The 19,558-nt window shown below is 44.3% G+C and overlaps 1 protein-coding gene across 2 annotated transcripts in view; it reads left to right on the top strand.

Annotated features, from left to right (window-relative positions):
* The window catches only part of UCHL5 (ubiquitin C-terminal hydrolase L5), a 164,883-nt gene extending 145,671 nt beyond the window's left edge, over positions 1-19,212 (top strand). For both annotated transcript variants that reach the window (XM_044301278.1, XM_044301277.1), the window contains one exon: positions 18,760-19,212. In XM_044301278.1, coding sequence (XP_044157213.1) covers positions 18,760-18,801 — 42 coding nt within the window. In that variant the 3' untranslated portion in view covers positions 18,802-19,212. The remainder of the gene's footprint in view (positions 1-18,759) is intronic.
* The last annotated feature ends 346 nt before the right edge of the window (positions 19,213-19,558 follow it).

Genomic DNA, 19,558 nt, shown 5'->3' with positions numbered 1-19,558 from the left:
TTAGCTCTCCTCAAACCAGACCTGGAAATTAATGACGTCACGCTCCAGCCAGGCTTGACAGCGAGCTGATCTTATCTTAAAGAACAGGATGAGCTGGGCCTGGTATGGCCTTTATGACCTTTTATAGCTGCCTCAAAGAGTAGTGGTCACAGGACAGGCACACAGGGCTATTAGGGCCCTTTCACACAGAGCTGCTGCAAACCTCTCCTTTCACCTGAGACAAAGTGCATAATGTACTTCACCACATCTCTGGGAGATTTGCGCACATTGTCCCATGGGTTTGTCCTATAAAAAAGGTAAAAAAAAAAGAAAACCAAAAAAAATCACTGATAAGCAAAAAAGTTTATGTTCTGTTCAAAAAGTTAAATAAAGTTTATAAAAGTTAATGTTCCGTTCAAATGTTGTTATAATGTTGATAAATTTATTGCGTTGCGGCCTGGTTTTTTCTTTTTCATTTTTTTTTTGACCTTCTAGGTGTACCAACCGATGAACCAGCTGCAGCACTGATGTGCATTCTGACCAAAGCATTGCGCTGCTGTCAGATTACACAAAAGTCGGTGTATGCGGCGCTGCAAGACGAGATTTCTCCTCTGCAGTAAAAGATACGTTTGCCGAGGCTTATGAGCTGAGGGGGCGATGGTGTTCATATGCTTTGGCAAACACTTTGTATATAAAAAAATTAAAAAATCCCGGCAATGATTTATTCATCCACATCGATTGATGTGAATGGAGAAATCGGGTTTGCCAGGGCATACGAGCTAAGTGGGTTTGGATGTTGGGCGGAGCTCCTATGTCCTGGCAGACGCCTTTCCCATCCTTTTTTTTTTTTTTGGGCAGAGATTTTTTCATCCACATTGATCGATGCGAATGAAGAAATCTGTGCCGTTCATTTTTTTTTCTTTCAGCCCAGAGGCTGAACGGAAAAAAAAATCTCATTACCCGTATGCTCAATATAAGGAGAATAGCAGAAACTCCTAATGCTGGCCATACATGTAATGATTGCGGAGACCCTCAAATGCTAGGGCAGTACATACACCGCACAAATTATCCCATTTTGGAAAGAAGACACCCCAAGATATTCGCTGAGGGGCATATTGAGTCCATGAAAGATTGAAATTTTTGTCCCAAGTTAGCGGAAAGGGAGACTTTGTGAGAAAAAAACATAAAAAAATCAATTTCAGCTAACTTTTGCCCAAAAAAAAAAAAATCTTCTATGAACTCGCCATGCCCCTCATGGAATACCTTGGGGTGTCTCCTTTCCAAAATGGGGTCACATGTGGGGTATTTATACTGCCCTGGCATTTTAGGGGCCCTAAAGTGTGAGAAGAAGTCTGGAATCCAAATGTCTAAAAATGCCCTCCTAAAAGGAATTTGTGCCCCTTTGCGCCCCTAGGCTGCAAAAAGTGTCACACATATGGTATCGTCGTACTAGTAGAAGTTGGGCAATGTGTTTTGGGGTGTCTTTTTACATAAACCCATGCTGGGTGAGATAAATATCTCTGTCAAATGTGAACTTTGTATAACAAAATGGGAAAAGTTGTCTTTTAGAGAGATATTTCTCTCACCCAGCATGGGTATATGTAAAAAGACACCCCAAAACACATTGCCCAACTTCTCCTGAGTACGGCGATACCACATGTGATACTTTTTTGCAGCCTAGGTGCGTAAAGGGGCCGAAAGTCCAACAAGATGTAGCAGAGCTGAATATGCGGGTGTTCTGACAGTGCTGGTTGAATAGCAAAACAGATGTAGCAGAGCTGTATATGTGGCAGGTCAGCAACTATGCTGGTGAAAGAGAAACCGATGTAGCTGAGCTGTATATGCAGGTGTTTTGACACAGTGCTGGTTGAAGAGAGAGACAGATGTAGTAGAGCTGAATATGCGGCTGTTCTGACAAAGTGCTGGTTGAAGAGATAGACAGATGTAGCAGACTGTATATGAAGCTTTTCAGACACAGTGCTAGTGGGGGAGTAGAATAAAGATGTAGTAGGGCTGTATAGGAAGCCATTCAGCCAAAGTGATGTTAGGGGACTGGAGAAGACACATGTAGCTGAGCTGTATATGCATCTATAAAGATACATAGTGTAAGGTTTATACATAAGGGTACTTTCACATTTGCGTTTTTCTTTTCCGGCATAGAGTTCCGTCACAGGGCTCTATACCGGAAAAGAACTGATCAGTTTTATCCCCATACATTCTCAACGGAGAGCAATCCGTTCTGGATGCATCAGGACGTCTTCAGTTCAGTCGTTTTGACTGATCAGGCAAAAGAGAAAACCACAACATGCTACGGTTTTCTCTCCGGCGAAAAAAAAACCTGAAGACTTGCCTGCATTTTTTCCCATAGGAATGTATTAGCGCCGGATCCGGCATTCAGAATACCGGAATGCCGGATCAGTCCTTCCGGCCTGCGCATGCGCAGACCGGTAAAAATGTGAAAAAATGTGGGCGGCGAGATGACGTGAACACAGCACGTCTCGCTCTCCCGCGCCGGCCTCTTCCCCTCAGGCTCCCGACTCACCCGATCAGCTGACTAGCTGATGTTGCGTTGAAGTATTGAGCGGCGCTCCGCGCTGGACGCGGCTCCTGGATCCTGGATCATCTCACCTGCGGCTCATCGGTGGTTGCCGGACGTGCTGACCCTCCGTTGCTCTTTTTTCGCTTCCAGTCCTTCCTCCTGTTCGTGTCTGATTTCAGTTGCTTCACTGCCCCAGGGACCTCCTCTCTCCTTCCCTCGTCGGCTGGCTTGCTTGCTCGGCCCTTGCCTCCCGTCTGCTTCCTCCCTTTGGATCCGGAGGTCTTACCGCTTTGCCTACGGCTTCTCCTCTACTGTTTGTCTGCCTGTAACCTGGACTGTCGGCCATTCCTGGACCCCTGGACACGTGAGAACATAGCCTTGGTTGACTTTATTTTTTACATAGCGCTGGTTTCTGTGTTGCTGTGTTGCTGGGAGGACGTATTTTTTTTTTTTTTTTTTTGCTTTGCCTTGTTTTTTCCCGTTTTCCTTCTGCGGGATTAGATAGGGGGTGAGGAAGCGGTTAAAAGGGGGGAAAATAAGGCGATAAGGAAGCTATAAGGAGGTTTAAAGGAGAACATAAGCTGGGAAAAAGAAAGAAGCAGCGGGGTGTGAAAACAACAAACAGGAGAAAAAAGGGGAGAAGAAAAAAAAAAAAAAAAAAAAAAAAAAAAAAGGGGGGGGAACATAAATAAACTGGAAATTAATAAAAAAGGGAGAGGGCGAACGGGGGAAAGAAGGGAAGAGAATGGCCCCAAAGCGACGATCAGTGGACTCCTCGACAACTAAATTGGGGTCAAAAACACCAGAAAATAAGATCGATAAGTTTTTGAAATCACCATTCCCTATTGAAAAAAATCCATCTAAAGTTAAAACCTCTGTTAATGTGAAGAAAAATGTTAAAACGCCCCAGTTTGAGGAACCCTCTGAAGACGGATCAATGGAGGCAGACCAGGAGGCGGTAGAGGAGGGATCTTCAGCACAAACGCGAACAGAATATGATCCATCGGTATTAGATAAGATCCTTTCCGCCGTGGAAAACAACGGCTCCCTGGTGCAGGGGATGTCCACTCAATTGGGTTCAGTACAGAGCGATATCACCCTAATCAGGGAAGACTTAGTAAAGATCCGGGATCGAGTTCTCAATGTGGAAAAAACTGCTGCTTCACTGCAAACCGAGATTGCCACATTAAAATCCCAAACTCTGCTTCTCGCCTCAGAAAACCTAGTGATACAACATAAGCTGGAGGATCTTGAGAATAAGTCAAGGCGAAATAATGTCCGTATAATTGGCTTCCCAGAAGGGGCTGAGGGCCGGCAGTTAGAGGAGCAACTCAAAGATGTCGTTATACATAATCTAGGCAGCGAGAATTTTTCTCCCATGTTTCAAATAGAAAGAGCTCATCGAATTCCAGGAGGAAAATCTATTCCAGGGAGGCCACCGCGTACAATTTTAATGAAACTTTTATTGTCCGTTGATAGAGATATGATATTAAGAAGAGCTAGAGAATGTACTCCCATTGAATATCAGGGCTCTAGGTTGCTCTTTTTTCCTGACTTTGCTCGTCAGACTCAGGAAAAGAGACGCAATTTTATAGAGATAAAGAAGCGCTTGGCGCTAAAGGATATCAAATATTCTCTACAGTATCCAGCGAAATTAAGAGTGATCTATAATGGGACTTCCCTGTTTTTCGAGACTCCACAACAAGCGTTAGACTGGATTGATCAAACGGGCATCTGAAATTGCGTAATATTATGTTTGAAGGGATGCTGGGGGGTGGGGCTTGGCTGGGGGAGAGCGGCCGGAGGTTAGAGGTTCGCTGATTAGATCGGGCGGATCAATGGAGAAGGGGTTGGGGGGTGGGGGGGGTTGGGAACTCACCTTGCAGGCTGGGTTTTTTTTTTTTTTTTTTTTTTTTTTTTTTTGGGTTTTTGTGTTTTTTGTTTTTCTTTATTTTTTTGATTGATGTCTATTAGAATTGTATCTTGGAATGTCAGAGGGCTCGGGGAAAGGGTTAAAAGGCAAGCTATTATGGATGCAGTAAAGAGATACCTTCCAGCAATTATATGCATAGTAGAAACTCATCTTACTAAAGAAACCCTGCGCCGTCTGACGACGGGATGGCACTCCCAGTCTTATCACTCCACTTTTAGCGGATCTTCTAGGGGCGTTTCAGTCCTGATTCATAATTCTGTAGATTTTATCCTCATAAAATCTCATATAGATGATCAGGGCAGATTCATTTTTCTACATGGTAAGCTGTATGGCCATAGTTACATTCTGGCCTTCTTCTACATTCCCCCTCCATTCTCAATGTATCCCTTGACTCAGCTATTGCTTTTTGCCGAAAATAGATCAGAATGCCGGTTAATCCTGATGGGGGACTTCAATGCGGTTATGGACCCCAATAAGGATAGACTTACGTTAGATGCAGACCGGGGGAGGAACCCCTGCAACTCCTTGCTGCCCCAGTTCTGTTTAGAGGTAGGAGTGGTAGATATATGGGAATACCTCGGCGGAGGAAAGAGAGTATACTCCTGTGTCAGCAGGGGGGGGAGAGCAATGTCTCGGATTGATTTAGCACTCACTAATGAGAGCAATTTGAGCAACATCAGCAAGATCCGATACGGAGTACGAACCGTTTCGGACCACTCACCCGTACTAATTGAGGTTCGCACTGGGGAGAATAAGGACATAAGGGGGCTAGGATTCAAGTTGAACCCATATTGGCTTGCCGTTATGGAGAATCCTCAGTCTATTACATTATTGATATCCTCCTTTGGGAGGTAAATTTTCCCTCTGCCAACATCAATGTAGTATGGGACGCTTTGAAAGCGTATTTAAGAGGGGTCTTCATCAGTGAGATTGCTGCAGCAAGGCGAACATTTAGGGGTAAAGAGGAGGAACTGGCTAAGATCGCTATCCTTACCAATGAATGTTTTACCAGTCAACCCACGGAACACAACAGGGAAGAGATGCAGAAGGCTAGCTGTTGCTTGGAAAAGTATTTAGTAGAGAAAGCAAATCATAGAGTATTCTTTAAGGGGCTTAAATATTTCTCGGAGTCCGGACGTCCTGGTAAGCTCTTAGCAAGAATAATTTCTCAACAAGATAGGAAAAATCAATCCATCACTTTAATTCGAAATTTAGAGGGGGAAACTATAACAAATTTAGAGGGGATTAGGGATGCCTTCTTACAATATTTTGCTCAGATATATAGACCCCCTCTCGATACGACATCCGAACTGGCGATGCGATTCTTGGAGAAGATTCCACTTTCCACTTTGAATGAAGTTCAGGTGGAATTTTTGGAGGAGGATCTGTCTCTTTCTGAGTTGAAGGAGGCTTTGGGGTCTATCTCGGGGAGCTCATCGCCAGGGTTGGATGGCCTCCCATATGAAGTTTATCGTAGGTATGGTGAGACGCTCCTCCCCCAGCTACTTGAGGTGTTTTCCCAAGCGGCCCAGGGAGGGGGCTTGCCATGTTCTATGATGGAGGCTCTTATTGTTCTGGTTCCGAAAAAGGATAAAGACCCGGCAGAATTGAGCTCCTATAGACCAATTTCTTTATTAAATACCGATGTTAAGCTACTATCAAAAATTTTGGCTAGGAGGCTCTCGCGGGTTATTTCCACTATTATTCATCCAGATCAAAATGAAAAAAGAAAAAAAAAGGAAAAGAAAAAACCAAAGGAAAAAAAAAAAAAAAAATGTGAAAAAATGTACAAGACGGATCCGTCTGTCCGCATGACAAGCGGAGAGACGGATCCGTCCTTGCAATGCATTTGTGAGACTGATCCGGATCCGTCTCACAAATGCTTTCAGTCAGTGGCGGATCCGGCGGCCCTGCCGGATCACACTGCCGCAAGTGTGAAAGTAGCCTAACTGGAGTACAGCTGTAATGTAAACAAATCTGCATCAGTGCTGGGGGGTGGGGGTTGGTCAAGCTTTTGGGCTAATGTATAATATGGAATTACAGTTTTTGATGCACAGAATGGTTTTGTAAAAGATCAGTCTGAGATTTTGTGTGCAAAACTGCAGAACAGCCACATGTTACTGTGCACTGAGCTCCCTTCACATGGCTCTCTGAGTGACCATTCCCCTCACAGACACTGCAGACTGATGACTCATACTATTCACATGAACGAGCACAGGACTCGGTTCTCAGTGTGATGTCATAAAGAGGTGTGTCCGGCCTTCACTCTAGCTGCCTAAGCCCGCCCAGGCTTAGCAGCAGAAAAACCAGGAAGTGAGCAGCTAGCTGGCAGCAATTGAGACTAAAGTAGCAAACTGAGAAAACCCATTTAAGGTATTGATTCAATTTTTCGATCACACTATACACTTCTCGTTTCCATGGTTACAACCACTGTGCAATCTAGCAGTCTTGCTTGCACGCTATGGGAAAAAGTGCCAACCTATGTGCGCTCCCAGGGTCCGGCCACCAAAAAGGCTGTTGCTTTTTCCTGTAGTATACAAGCACGGCCACTGCTGCTGGATAACAGGGTGGTCGTAACCATGAAAATGAGCAGTGTATAATGTGATGGAAAAATTAATCCAGCCAGCAAAGGAGGCAATATGGACAAGCATAGTACATTAGTAAGTGCCATGTATTAACGTTCTCTACATGATAAACGCCACTTGCTGAAGTGAGACAACCCCTGTAAAGCAGGGATGCCCAAATTGCAGCCCACCAGCTGTTGCAAAACTACAACTCACAGCATGCCTGGACAGCCTAAGGCTATAAGGGCATGCAGCCCGTGACGGCCATGAACCTCCCTAGCGTCACCTGCAATGCTAGGGAGGCTCATCCCCATCGTGGCCTGCTATTGGCTGCTCCCCCATCGCCTGAGGTTTTCATCCGTGAGTCTGAGAGATGTAGAGGCGGCCGTGTTGGCATCAGGAGCAGCGCGGGTGCAGGGGAGTGGGGTAAGTATAATCTATATGAGGGGCACGGGCAGGCGTAGAAAAAGATGTAAATGTAAGACAGCAAGGAAGCTGTCTTACATTCAGAACTGGCGGAGGATCTGCTGAAGTTATAAAGAGGCCGGAGCCTCTTCATAACTTTGGCAATCCACCGCCAGTGATCGGCCTTTATTAAGACTGGCGTCTAAATGTAGACCTGTGCCAATCATAAAAATCCCTGTGGGGTGAACCTGCCTGGAAATGCGGGTTTGCCAGAGAAGGGCCACATGTTGCGAGCTATGGTTGTTCAAATTTCTGAGGCCCCTCATTTTTTGCCATGCCCACCAGGTCAACATCAATAGGATGTTATCTCTAGCACACTTTGGAATTTCACTATAAGGGGTATGAAGAAAATTAGCCATAGCCAAATCGAGACATAAAAGCCCATCATGACACAAAAGCCTGTTCCTGACATCTATTTGAAAACATGGAAGTAAGATATATCCAATCCATAGCCACCATCATCACACCTGTGATATTATAAGCCCTGATATTGGGAAAATGTAATCACCCATTCAGTCTAGGTCATTGTAGAATAATGTAAGGTATTCTGGGGTGACAACCACGTCAAATAAATTTATGGTACAGGCAAATAATTTTATTCTCGTCTCTGGGGTGTAAATATTCTGTTTCTATACAAGTGTAATAGATATAACAAGCGGGGAATGCAATCATCTTGAGAAGGAGTGTCCACCCCATATATGACAAAGGATGATGCTGCCAGCCTGCTAGCTTGTCCTCCAGTGTACACACGTTGGGTGTAATATTCACGTTATATAACTTGCCAGGTGACTTGGTGTTCTGTACTCTGAGGTAAGAATTAGAGTGTGAACACCATTGAAAAGGATAAGAAGCAGTCCATTTCGGTCATGTGGGATCCTTAACCAGCTCAGCTCCCCTAGCTTAAACACCCTTAATGACCAGACCACTTTTTACAATTCTGCACTACACTACTTTCACCGTTTATTGCTCGGTCATGCAACTTACTACCCAAATGAATTTTACCTCCTTTTCTTCTCACTAATAGAGCTTTCATTTGGTGGTATTTCATTGCTGCTGACATTTTTACTTTTTGGGTTATTAATCGAAATTTAACGATTTTTTTGCAAAACAATTACATTTTTCACTTTCAGTTGTAAAATTTTGCAAAAAAAACGACATCTATATATAAATTTTTCGCTAAATTTATTGTTCTACATGTCTTTTGATAAATAAATAATGTTTGGGCAAAAAAAAATAATGGTTTGGGTAAAAGTTATAGCGTTTACAAACTATGGTACAAAAATGTGAATTTCCGCTTTTTGAAGCAGCTCTGACTTTCTGAGCACCTGTCATGTTTCCTGAGGTTCTACAATGCCCAGACAGTAGAAAACCCCCACAAATTACCCCATTTCGGAAAGTAGACACCCTAAGGTATTCGCTGATGGGCATAGTGAGTTCATAGAACTTTTTATTTTTTGTCACAAACTAGCGGAAAATGATGTTTTTTTTTTTTTTTTTCTTACAAAGTCTCATATTCCACTAACTTGTGACAAAAAATAAAAACTTCCATGAACTTACTATGCCAATCATGAAATACCTTGGGGTGTCTTCTTTCCAAAATAGGGTCACTTGTGAGGTAGTTATAATGCCCTGGCATTTTAGGGGCCCAGATGCATGAGAAGTAGTTTGAAATCAAAATCTGTAAAAAAATGCCCTGTGAAATCCGAAAGGTGCTCTTTGGAATGTGGGCCCATTTGCCCACCTAGGCTGCAAAAAAGTGTCACACATGTGGTATCGCCGTACTCGGGAGAAGTTGGGGAATGTGTTTTGGGGTGTCATTTTACATATACCCATGCTGGGTGAGATAAATATCTTGGTCAAATGCCAACTTTGTATAATAAAATGGGAAAAGTTGTCTTTTGCCGAGATCACCCAGCATGGGTATATGTAAAATGACACCCCAAAACACATTCCCCAACTTCTCCTGCTATTCTCCTTATATTGAGCATACAGGTAATGAGATTTTTTTTTTTCCGTTCAGCCTCTGGGCTGAAAGAAAAAAATAACGGCACAGATTTCTTCATTCACATCGATCAATGTGGATGAAAAAATCTCTGCCCAAAAAAAAAAAAAGGAGGGGAACGGCATCTGCCAGGACATAGGAGCTCCACCCAACATCCATACCCACTTAGCTCGTATGCCCTGGCAAACCCGATTTCTCCATTCACATCAATCAATGTGGATGAATAAATCATTGCCGGGATTTATTTTATTTTATTTTTTTATATACAAAGTGTTTGCCAAAGCATATGAACACCGCCGCCTCCTCAGCTCATATGCCTCGGCAAACGTATCTTTTACTGCAGAGGAGAAATCTCGTCTTGCAGCGCCGCATACAGCGACTTTTGTGTAATCTGACAGCAGCACAATGCTTCTGTCAGAATGCACATAAGTGCTGCAGCTAGTCGATTGGTTGGTCCACCTGGAAGGTAAAAAAAAAAAAAAAACAGGCCGCAACGCAAACATTTTTTTATTTACTTTATAATAACATTTGAACAGAACATATAAACTTTATTTAACTTTTTGAAGTGAACGTTAACTTTTTTGCTTACCGGTGATTTTTTATTTTTTATTTTTTTTTACCTTTATAGGACAAATCGCCCAAAGATGTGGCGAAGTACATTATGCACTTTGTCCCAGGTGAAAGAAGAGGTTTGCAGCAGCTGTGTGTGAATGGGCCCTAATTGCCCTGTGTGCCTGTCCTGTGAGATGCAATACCTATTCTAAGTGTACCTGTTTGTGGTACTTCCGGAAACACTCCCCTAAGCATAGGGCAGGGTGGTCAGGGCAGTCGGGACAGAAATTTCGGGTGTCACGCCTTATTCCACTCCTGCTACAGACACAACATTTTTTTCGGGGTTGCGGTCGGTTTGAGGTACCAGCAACGACACTGGGGAAATGTCGCTCCTGTAGACGGCTCACTACACTGGTGGATGGGGCCACGAAACCTCCTGGATACAGGAGGTTCTCGATGATCTCTTCCTGAAATTTGAGGAAGGATCCTGTTCTCCCAGCCTTACTGTAGAGAACAAAACTATTGTATACAGCCAATTGAAGTAAATATACAGACACCTTCTTATACCAGCGTCTGGTCCTGCGGGAAAGGAGATAAGGAGCCAACATCTGGTCATTGAAGTCCACCCCTCCCATGAGCGAATTATAGTCGTGGACACAGAGGGGCTTTTCAATGACACTGGTTGCTCGTTCAATTTGGATTGTCGTGTCTGCGTGAATGGAGGAGAGAATGTAAACGTCACACTTGTCTCTCCATTTCACCGCGGGCAGTTCTTCGTTACACAAGGCAGCCCTCTCCCCCCTTGCAAGACGGGTGGTAACGAGCCGTTGGGGGAAGCCCCTGAAACTAGGTCGCACGGTGCCACAGCAGCCAATCTGTTCTAGGAACAAATGCCTGAAGAGGGGCACACTTGTGTAGAAATTGTCCACATAAAGATGGTACCCCTTGCCAAATAAGGGTGACACCAAGTCCCAGACTGTCTTCCCACTACTCCCCAGGTAGTCAGGGCAACCGACCGGGTCCAGGGTCTGATCTTTACCCTCATAGATCCGAAATTTGTGGGTATAGCCTGTGGCCCTTTCACAGAGGTTATACAATTTGACCCCATACCGGGCTTGCTTGCTTGGGATGTATTGTTTGAAGCAGGGTGGATTTGATTTAAATCACAATTGAGGGGCATGGCGAGTTCCTAGAATTTTTTTTTTTTTTGTCGCAAGTTAGTGTAATATGAGACTTTGTAAGGAAAAAAAATAAATAAAAAAATCATAATTTTCCGCTAACTTGTTACAAAAAATAAAAAATTCTAGGAACTCGCCATGCCCCTCACGGAATACCTTGGGGTGTCTTCTTTCCAAAATGGGGTCACTTGTGGGGTAGTTATACTGCCCTGGCATTTTAGGGGCCCATATGCGTGAGAAGTAGTTTGCAATCAAAATCTGTAAAAAATGACCGGTGAAATCCGAAATCTTTGCCCACCTAGGCTGCAAAAAAGTGTCACATCTGGTATCGCCGTACTCAGGAGAAGTTGGGCAATGTGTTTTGGGGTGTCATTTTACATATACCCATGCTGGGTGAGAGAAATATCTTGGTCAAATGCCAACTTTGTATAAAAAAAAAATGGGAAATGTTGTCTTTTGCCAAGATATTTCTCTCACCCAGCATGGGTATATGTAAAATGACACCCCAAAACACATTCCCCAACTTCTCCTGAGTACGGCGATACCACATGTGTGACACCTTTTTGCAGCCAAGGTGGGCAAAGGGGCACACATTCCAAAGAGCACCTTTCTGATTTCACAGGCCATTTTTTACACCTATGGGAGACTAAGGGTTCTACGGGCCTGTGAACCCGGTGGCTGCGACGGGGAAGTTATTGCATGTGCCACCGTACCAGCTGGAACTGCCCTTCTGGTGCTCGCCCCTTCACCAGGGAATACGGCAGTGCTGGTAGAAGGTCCAGGGTGTGCTGCGCTGCTGGTGTATGCCGCACCATAAACAAGATCAGCGCTAGCACCACTCTGCTGCAAATGAGGATCATCATGCAGGGTTTGCAGAACTCTGACATGGGATCGGGTACGCCTGACCGTAGCAGGGACCTCTACCTCGTCATCTTCGCTAGCGGTTAGAGTGCCACTGCTGTCTACAGGTTCATATTCTGAACCACTGGATTCAGCGGATGAGGCGTCCCCATCGCTTTCATCCATCACGGCCAGAATCCTGTAGGCCTCTTCAGCGGAATACCCCTTGTTTGACATTTTGGGTTCACAAAATTTAGGGGGTATTCCTCTGAGACTACACGGGAAAAAGAGCAAACCTACCTAGTAAAAAGGAGTGCTTGCAAAGTAAAGCTGCAATCGCTAATAAAGATCCAAAAAGCTCAAAAGTGATCTTTATAGCGGCGCAGCGATTTTAGTGTTTTTGCAGTAATCAGAAAAAAAAAAATTGTCACTGCGGTGGGGTGGACTGAACGCAAGTGTGAGCACAAGATCAGGCCTGATCAGGTGAACACTGCGTTTTGTAGAGCCTAAGGTGACCCTAATGTACTTATATAGATCTGAATGCGATCAGTCTTGATCACTTACAGATACTATATAGTACTAGTGCTGATTAGCGACAGCGATGACGCTAATCAGCGACTAATCGGTGACTGCGGTGCGGTGGGCTGGGCGCTAAACTACCTAGCAAGTAGCTAACTACCTGGCAGGGATGAGGGACCCTTACAGGGGGGGGGTGATCAATGACAGGGGGGTGGATAAGGGGGTGATCAGGGAGTCTAATATGGGTGATCAGGTGCTAAATAAAGGGTTAATAAATGACAGGGTAATATCTAATGTGTAGTGTGGTGATTTGGTGCTACTTACAGAGCTGCCTGTGTCCTCTGGTGGTCGATCCAAGCAAAAGGGACCACCAGAGGACCAGGCAGCAGTTATATCAGACGCCATTTTCAAAATAGCATCTGACATAACCATTTCATTGGTCGATTCAAAAATCCATGGCCTGCCAGCCAATGATCGCGGCAGGCAGGCTGCAGATGTACTTGTGTACTTCGCGATCCTGTGTGCGCGCATTCACAAGAAATCTCGGCTCACGCGAGATGGCGCCAATTGGCGTTAGTGTGACCTGGGGGCGCCGCGGCAATAGTGTGACTGGAGGTAGTTAAACTTAGCACTGAAGGGGTTGATTCTGTTTTTATAGGTTTGTAGAAGTTAGGATTAAGATCTTTTTCTCAACTCTTTTCATGTTATAAATTCAGTTTTGAGAACTCCAAAATTAAACCAAGCATCTGTGATAATATCTTGTAGGCAGAGAAACTACCCAGTAATCTTACAAAAACCTCTGGAAGAGCATGACATTGTGAATGGATTAATGGAATTTAACAAAAAATTAAACATATACAGCCTTATTCTACATAATTAAAAAAAGTAATCTTTATTTCATAATGAAATAACCTTTGGATGGTAATATATTTTCCTCAAAAAGCATTTTATATTAAAAAATATTTAAAAGTTATATTAAATTATATTAAAAAATATATTAAAAAATCTGATTTAAATAAAAAAAATCAGATTTTAAATTAAAAAAATCCAATTTTTTCGATTAAAAAAAATTAATAAAATCATAGATTTTTATCCACCCTGGTTTGAAGCCAAGGCGCCCGGTAAAATGTATAAGGGACTCGTCTACGCAGATGTTTTGCTCAGGGGTATACAAATCTGCAAATTTGTTGTTGAAGTGGTCTATGAGGGGCCGAATTTTGTGGAGCCGGTCAAAAGCTGCGTGGCCTCTGGGACGGGAGGTGGTGTTATCGCTAAAGTGCAGGAAACGCAGGATGGCCTCAAATCGTGCCCTGGACATGGCAGCAGAGAACATGGGCATGTGATGAATTGGGTTAGTGGACCAATATGACCGCAATTCATGCTTTTTGGTTAGACCCATGTTGAGGAGAAGGCCCGGGAAAAATTTTAATTCGGAAACTTGGACGGGTTTCCACCGGAAAGGCTGGGCATAATAGCTTCCCGGGTTGGCGGCTATAAATTGAGTGGCATACCGATTTGTTTCTGCCACAACTATGTCCAAGAGCTCCGCAGTCAAGAACAGCTCAACAAATCCCAGGGCCGAACCGATCTGAGCTGTCTCAACCCGAACTCCAGACTGGGCGGTGAAAGGGGGAACTAATGGTGTGGCTGAAGTTGGGCACTGCCAATCAGGGTTTGCCAGCACCTCAGGGACTCTAGGGGGTCTACGGGCCTGTCTGTGCGGTGGCTGCGACGGGGTAACTATTGCACGTGCCACCGTACCAGCTTCAACTGCCCTTCTGGTGCTCGCCACTTCACCATGTTGTACGGCAGTGCTGGTACTAGGTCCAGGGTGGGCTGCGCTGCTGGTGTATGCCTCACCACGTAATCCGAGAGCGCCAGCCCCACTCTGCTGCCCTTGAAGCGGATCCTGCGCAACCTGTGGTCTAGCAACGCTGGGCCGGGTACGCCTGGTGCTATCAGCGACCTCAACCTCCTCGTCCGAACTTTGGGTCAGACTGCCACTGCTTTCTACAGGTTCATATTCTGACCCGCTAGATTCTTTAGATGAGGGTTCCCATTCCTCATCCGACTGGGTCAGAAGCCTGTAGGCCTTTTCAGAAGAATACCCCTTGTTTGACATTTGGACTACTAAATTTAGGGGGTATTCCCTGAGACTACCCAAGAAAAAAAGCAAGCCTGTCTTACAAATGGGAGGCTAGCGAAGTACCGGAGGCCGCTGCGATTGATAAAAAATATCAAAACAGATTTTTTTTTTTATTGCCACTGCGCTTGGAAAGTGATTGTGCAGTGATCAAAAAAATAATAATTTTTTGTCACTGCGGCGGGGCGGGCGTGGGTGAACGCACGTGTGGGCGACCGATCAGGCCTGATCGGGCAAACACTGCGTTTTAGGTGGAGGGCGAGCTAAGGTGACACTAATACTATTATAGATCTGACTGTGATCAGTTTTGATCACTTACAGATGTTATAAAAGTACAAATGCTGGTTAGCGATACGCTAATCAGCGAATCAGTGACTGTGGTGCGGTGGGCTGGGCGCTAACCGATCGCTAACTACCTAACCAAGGGGCCTAAACTATCCTAAAACCTATCAGTCAATTTCAGTGAAAAAAAAAAAGTGACAGTTTACACTGATCACTTTTTTCCCTTTTACTAAGTGATTGACAGGGGCGATCAAGGGGTTAATTGTGGTGATGGAAGGTGATCTGGGGGCTATGTGAAGTGTTTGGTGTACTAACTGTGAACTGTGCTCCTCTGCTGAGACCAACCGACGAAAAGAATCGGCAGAGGAGCACAGCAGCCATTTAACACCTTATATTTATAAATATAAAGTGTTAAATGGCCTGTGATTTGTTTTTTTAAAAATCAGCCTGCCAGCGATGATCATTGGCTGGCAGGCTGATGATGTAACCCCCCTCAAACTTTTGCCGGCCGGCTGTGCGCGTCATCTGGCGTCTCGCGAAATGACACGTATATGCGTGACTCTGCCTGAGACTGCCGCCTCCGGACCGCGATCCTGCGTTAGGCAGTCCGGAGGCGGTTAAAAAGGGATATAGTAGTTTAAAAATTATGGCTGTACATGTGGGACCCACTGTGCGTGAATGGTGCCATTGAGTCCCACACAATTTTGCCTGTTCCAATAATTTTTGGACAGCCTGGGGGATTAAGTTGCCTTCATAAACTGAAAAACTGCAGGTGTAGCCTGTCATGCTCTTGCACACCTCATATAATTTTACCCCATGTCATCTTTAGAGGGAATAAAAGAAGGAAAGGATGCCTTTGAAATTTAAAGCGTCTATTTAACAGGTTTTTAACAGGAGTGTATAATTTTAAGAATTAATCCCTAAGGGGGCAATTAAGACCTTCAATTTATTTAGCCAGTCATAAGTGGGGTCATTTCTGGGGTCGGTGGCGGATTTGTGAATTAAAGTGGACCTTTCATGGGTCCAAACATTGTAAACTATCAGGATATGTAGTGCGGCTCCCAGGGATCTCACTGCACTTACTATTATTCCTGGGCGCCGCTCCATTCGCCCGCTGTGGTCCCCAGTATATTCTCCCTCTCTGTATGCTAACTACACTTGAGAAACACAGCCCTTGTCCTGGCTGTGTCAATAAAGAGAAGGCGATCACATGATCAGTGGAACATACTAATGGTCCTTGATTGTTACTGTGCTGCAGGCAAATGTTAGTACAATAACTTATTGCGCATGCATGCTCAGTTTTTTGGGGATTAGGACCCAGCTTTTCCCCAGGAATACTAGGGGCCCAATCGGGGCATCAGAGGCTTTTGCCTCCATCTTTTATGTGAGTGGAGAGAGGATACTTACTGCCAGCAGCTCTGCTGTTTACAGATTAGCTCTGACTTCACGTTGACTACCTTTTGAGGCCAGTGATTTGCAACAGCAGTCATGTGTTGTCAGAGTGTTGTCAACACTGCAACCCTGTAAACAAGGTAGGTTTTTCTCATAGCACAGTGTGCAAATGTGTAACTGAAAATGAAGAAGGCTGTCCATTTAAATAGAGGCGTTCTTTGTTTATGGGTGTAGTGCTTTTGCAAGATATCAAAATCTAAATCTTTTACTTTCCATCAAATTATGTTGAACTCTAAAGTGTTTTTGAGAAATCAGTGTTAATTTGGCTGGGTTCACATCAGGTTTTTATCATCCGTTTAACGTATATAAAAAACATTTAAAAATGTTAAATGGATGCCTCAGACTGATGCCATACGGTGGCATCTTCTAACGTATACATCAAACGAAGGCATAAAACGTGCATGATGTGAGCCCACCCTTAGTGTTGGGCTCAGAGAGGTGTCCGGTAGGTGGCTCCCCTCACCTTGCCTACTGTAACTTAGTTGATAGGTCTCTACCTATGTACAAATAAGGTAATACCTGTTACCGTATTTTTCGCCCTATAAGACGCACCGGCCCATAAGACGCACCTGGGTTTTTTGGGAGGAAAATAAGAAAAAAAATATTTTTAACCAAAAAGGTGTGCTGTGGGTTTGGAACTAATGGTGGTCTGTGGATGGCACTATTACTGGGGATCTGTGGATGACTGACACTGTTATGGGGGGGATCTGTGGATGACGGACACTGTTATGGGGGGGGGGATCTGTGGATGACGGACACTGTTATGGGGGGGATCTGTGGATGACGGACACTGTTATGGGGGGGGGATCTGTGGATGACGGACACTGTTATGGGGGGGATCTGTGGATGACGGACACTGTTATGGGGGGGGATCTGTGGATGACGGACACTGTTATGGGGGGGGATCTGTGGATGACGGACACTGTTATGGGGGGGGGATCTGTGGATGACGGACACTGTTACGGGGGGGATCTGTGGATGACGGACACTGTTACAGGGGGGATCTGTGGATGACGGACACTGTTACAGGGGGGATCTGTGGATGACGGACACTGTTACAGGGGGATCTGTGGATGACGGACACTGTTACAGGGGGATCTGTGGATGACGGACACTGTTACAGGGGGATCTGTGGCTGGCACTGTTATATATGTGCCATCCACAGACCCCCCCAGCCCATAACAGTGACATCCACAGACCCCCCCCCCCAGCCCATAACTGTGCCATCCACAGATCGCAGCCATTGCCCCCCCCCCCCTCCCTGGCGCCGCCGCCAGTATACAAATATAAGATGTTATATTCATTTATTGGTTATTAAACATGCCCCCTCAGTCCTATTACTACCTTATATCCTAATCGCATCTGTAGAATTCAAGCAGGCGGGCGGCCGGCGCGTCCCTCAGTGACGTCACTTGCCTGCGCCGCCTGCTTCATTCATAAAGTAGGCGGCGCAGGCACATGACAAGACTTGCTGCTGCCCGCCCGGCCTGCATGAATTCTACAGATGCGATTAGAATATAAGGTAGTAATACGACTGAGGGGGCATGTTTAATAACCAATAAATGATTATGACATCTTATATTACTATACCGGAGTGGCGGGGCGGGGATACTACACTGACTGCACCGCCCCGCCGCTATTGCCGGCCCCAGCTCCTCCTCCCAGTCCCTCCCCGAGTCCCCGCTCGCATCTACATCGCAGCTTGCGATGTAAAACGGCAAGCATTCGCCCCATAAGACACAGGGGCATTTCTCCCCCGTTTTGGGGGAAGAAAAAGTGCGTCTTATGGGGCGAAAAATACGGTAATCAAGCTTAGCTGGGCATAAATAGGCTGAAAGGGAACCATCCAGAAAACACATCTCTCTCTCTCTCTCTTTCCTCTCTCTCTTCTCTCCTCTCGCTTTTTTCTCTCTCTCTCTAGTTTTGAGAGCTCTCGTTTTCGCTCGCGGAGTTTGTGGGTGTCTCTCTAGAGATTTTTGTTTCTACTATCTATGTTTTTTTTTGCATCTCTCCTCGATGTTTTTTTTTCTCTCTCTCGCTTCTCTTTACGTCTGTTTCGTTCTCTCTCTCTCTCTTTTTTCTCTCTCGTTTTTCTCTCTCCTTCTCTCTGTCTCTCTCTCTCTCTCTCTCTCTCTCTCTCTCTCTCTCTCTCTCTATCCTTATTTGAAACACAAAATTCAAATAAGGAATTAAAATCAATTCGCTCATCCATATTACAAACTGTCTATTAAAAATATACTTACACTAAATTCATTAATTACATCAATATTTCTTAACAGTCTTAAAGGTTATATTTTATTTTTGGTTGTAGGCCAAAGAAAAGCAAACAAGAAGACTACAAGAAACAAAATGATGAATCTTGCTTGGCAAATATAGTGGAGAAAAGAAATGTCAATTCTACTGTACCTGTTGTGATAGAACTTGGGGAAAAATAGCCAAGACGTTTCCTGTAATATATACACTTTGCTACATTGTTATTTCTTTTATATGTACATTCTGTTTAAATCCCACATGCTGATGCTTATGGTTGATTTTCCGAATAAATTAGAATTAAAAAAATAGATCTGTAATCAAAATGGGAGACTTTAACATATCTGCAGTAAAGTCAAAGCAAGTTTGTTAAATTCAAATGTTGGAGTACAGGCTAAGCTATTGTGTCTTTTTGAATTAGTTGATAATGTGAGCACCACTTTGAAATTAGGTTTTCTGTTTTACATCTTAAATTCTGAGAAATGTATTTTCAGTAAAATGTTTCATGACTAGATGAGAGGATGTATTGATGTATAACACAGGATATAAAAATATTGGCTACCTTAGAAGGAAAGATCTTCTTAAAGGAAATTGAAGCATGTGATTAGTGTGTAGTGAAAAACATTACATACTCCTCAATGTGGTTTTTCTAAATTCAAATCAAATTCTGCAGGGAAAGAAGTTTGTTGCCGATTTATTGACATGCAGTCAGTGTAATGTTACATACAATATGCAGCATGCCTTATGATTCCAGAAGTTCCCCCATAAAAAAATATGTGGATAATTTCTACAGCCTGTGAATTCACCTTTGCAACATTTATTAATGGTGAATGTGGCAGATTTATCAAAGTAGCTCATTC

The sequence above is a fragment of the Bufo gargarizans genome, chromosome 7 (genome assembly GCF_014858855.1).
Source record: "Bufo gargarizans isolate SCDJY-AF-19 chromosome 7, ASM1485885v1, whole genome shotgun sequence".
In the NCBI taxonomy this organism is placed as follows: Eukaryota; Metazoa; Chordata; class Amphibia; order Anura; family Bufonidae; genus Bufo; species Bufo gargarizans.
The sequence above is the reverse complement of the archived record's forward strand: the minus strand, read 5'-3'. Positions and strand labels throughout refer to the sequence as shown.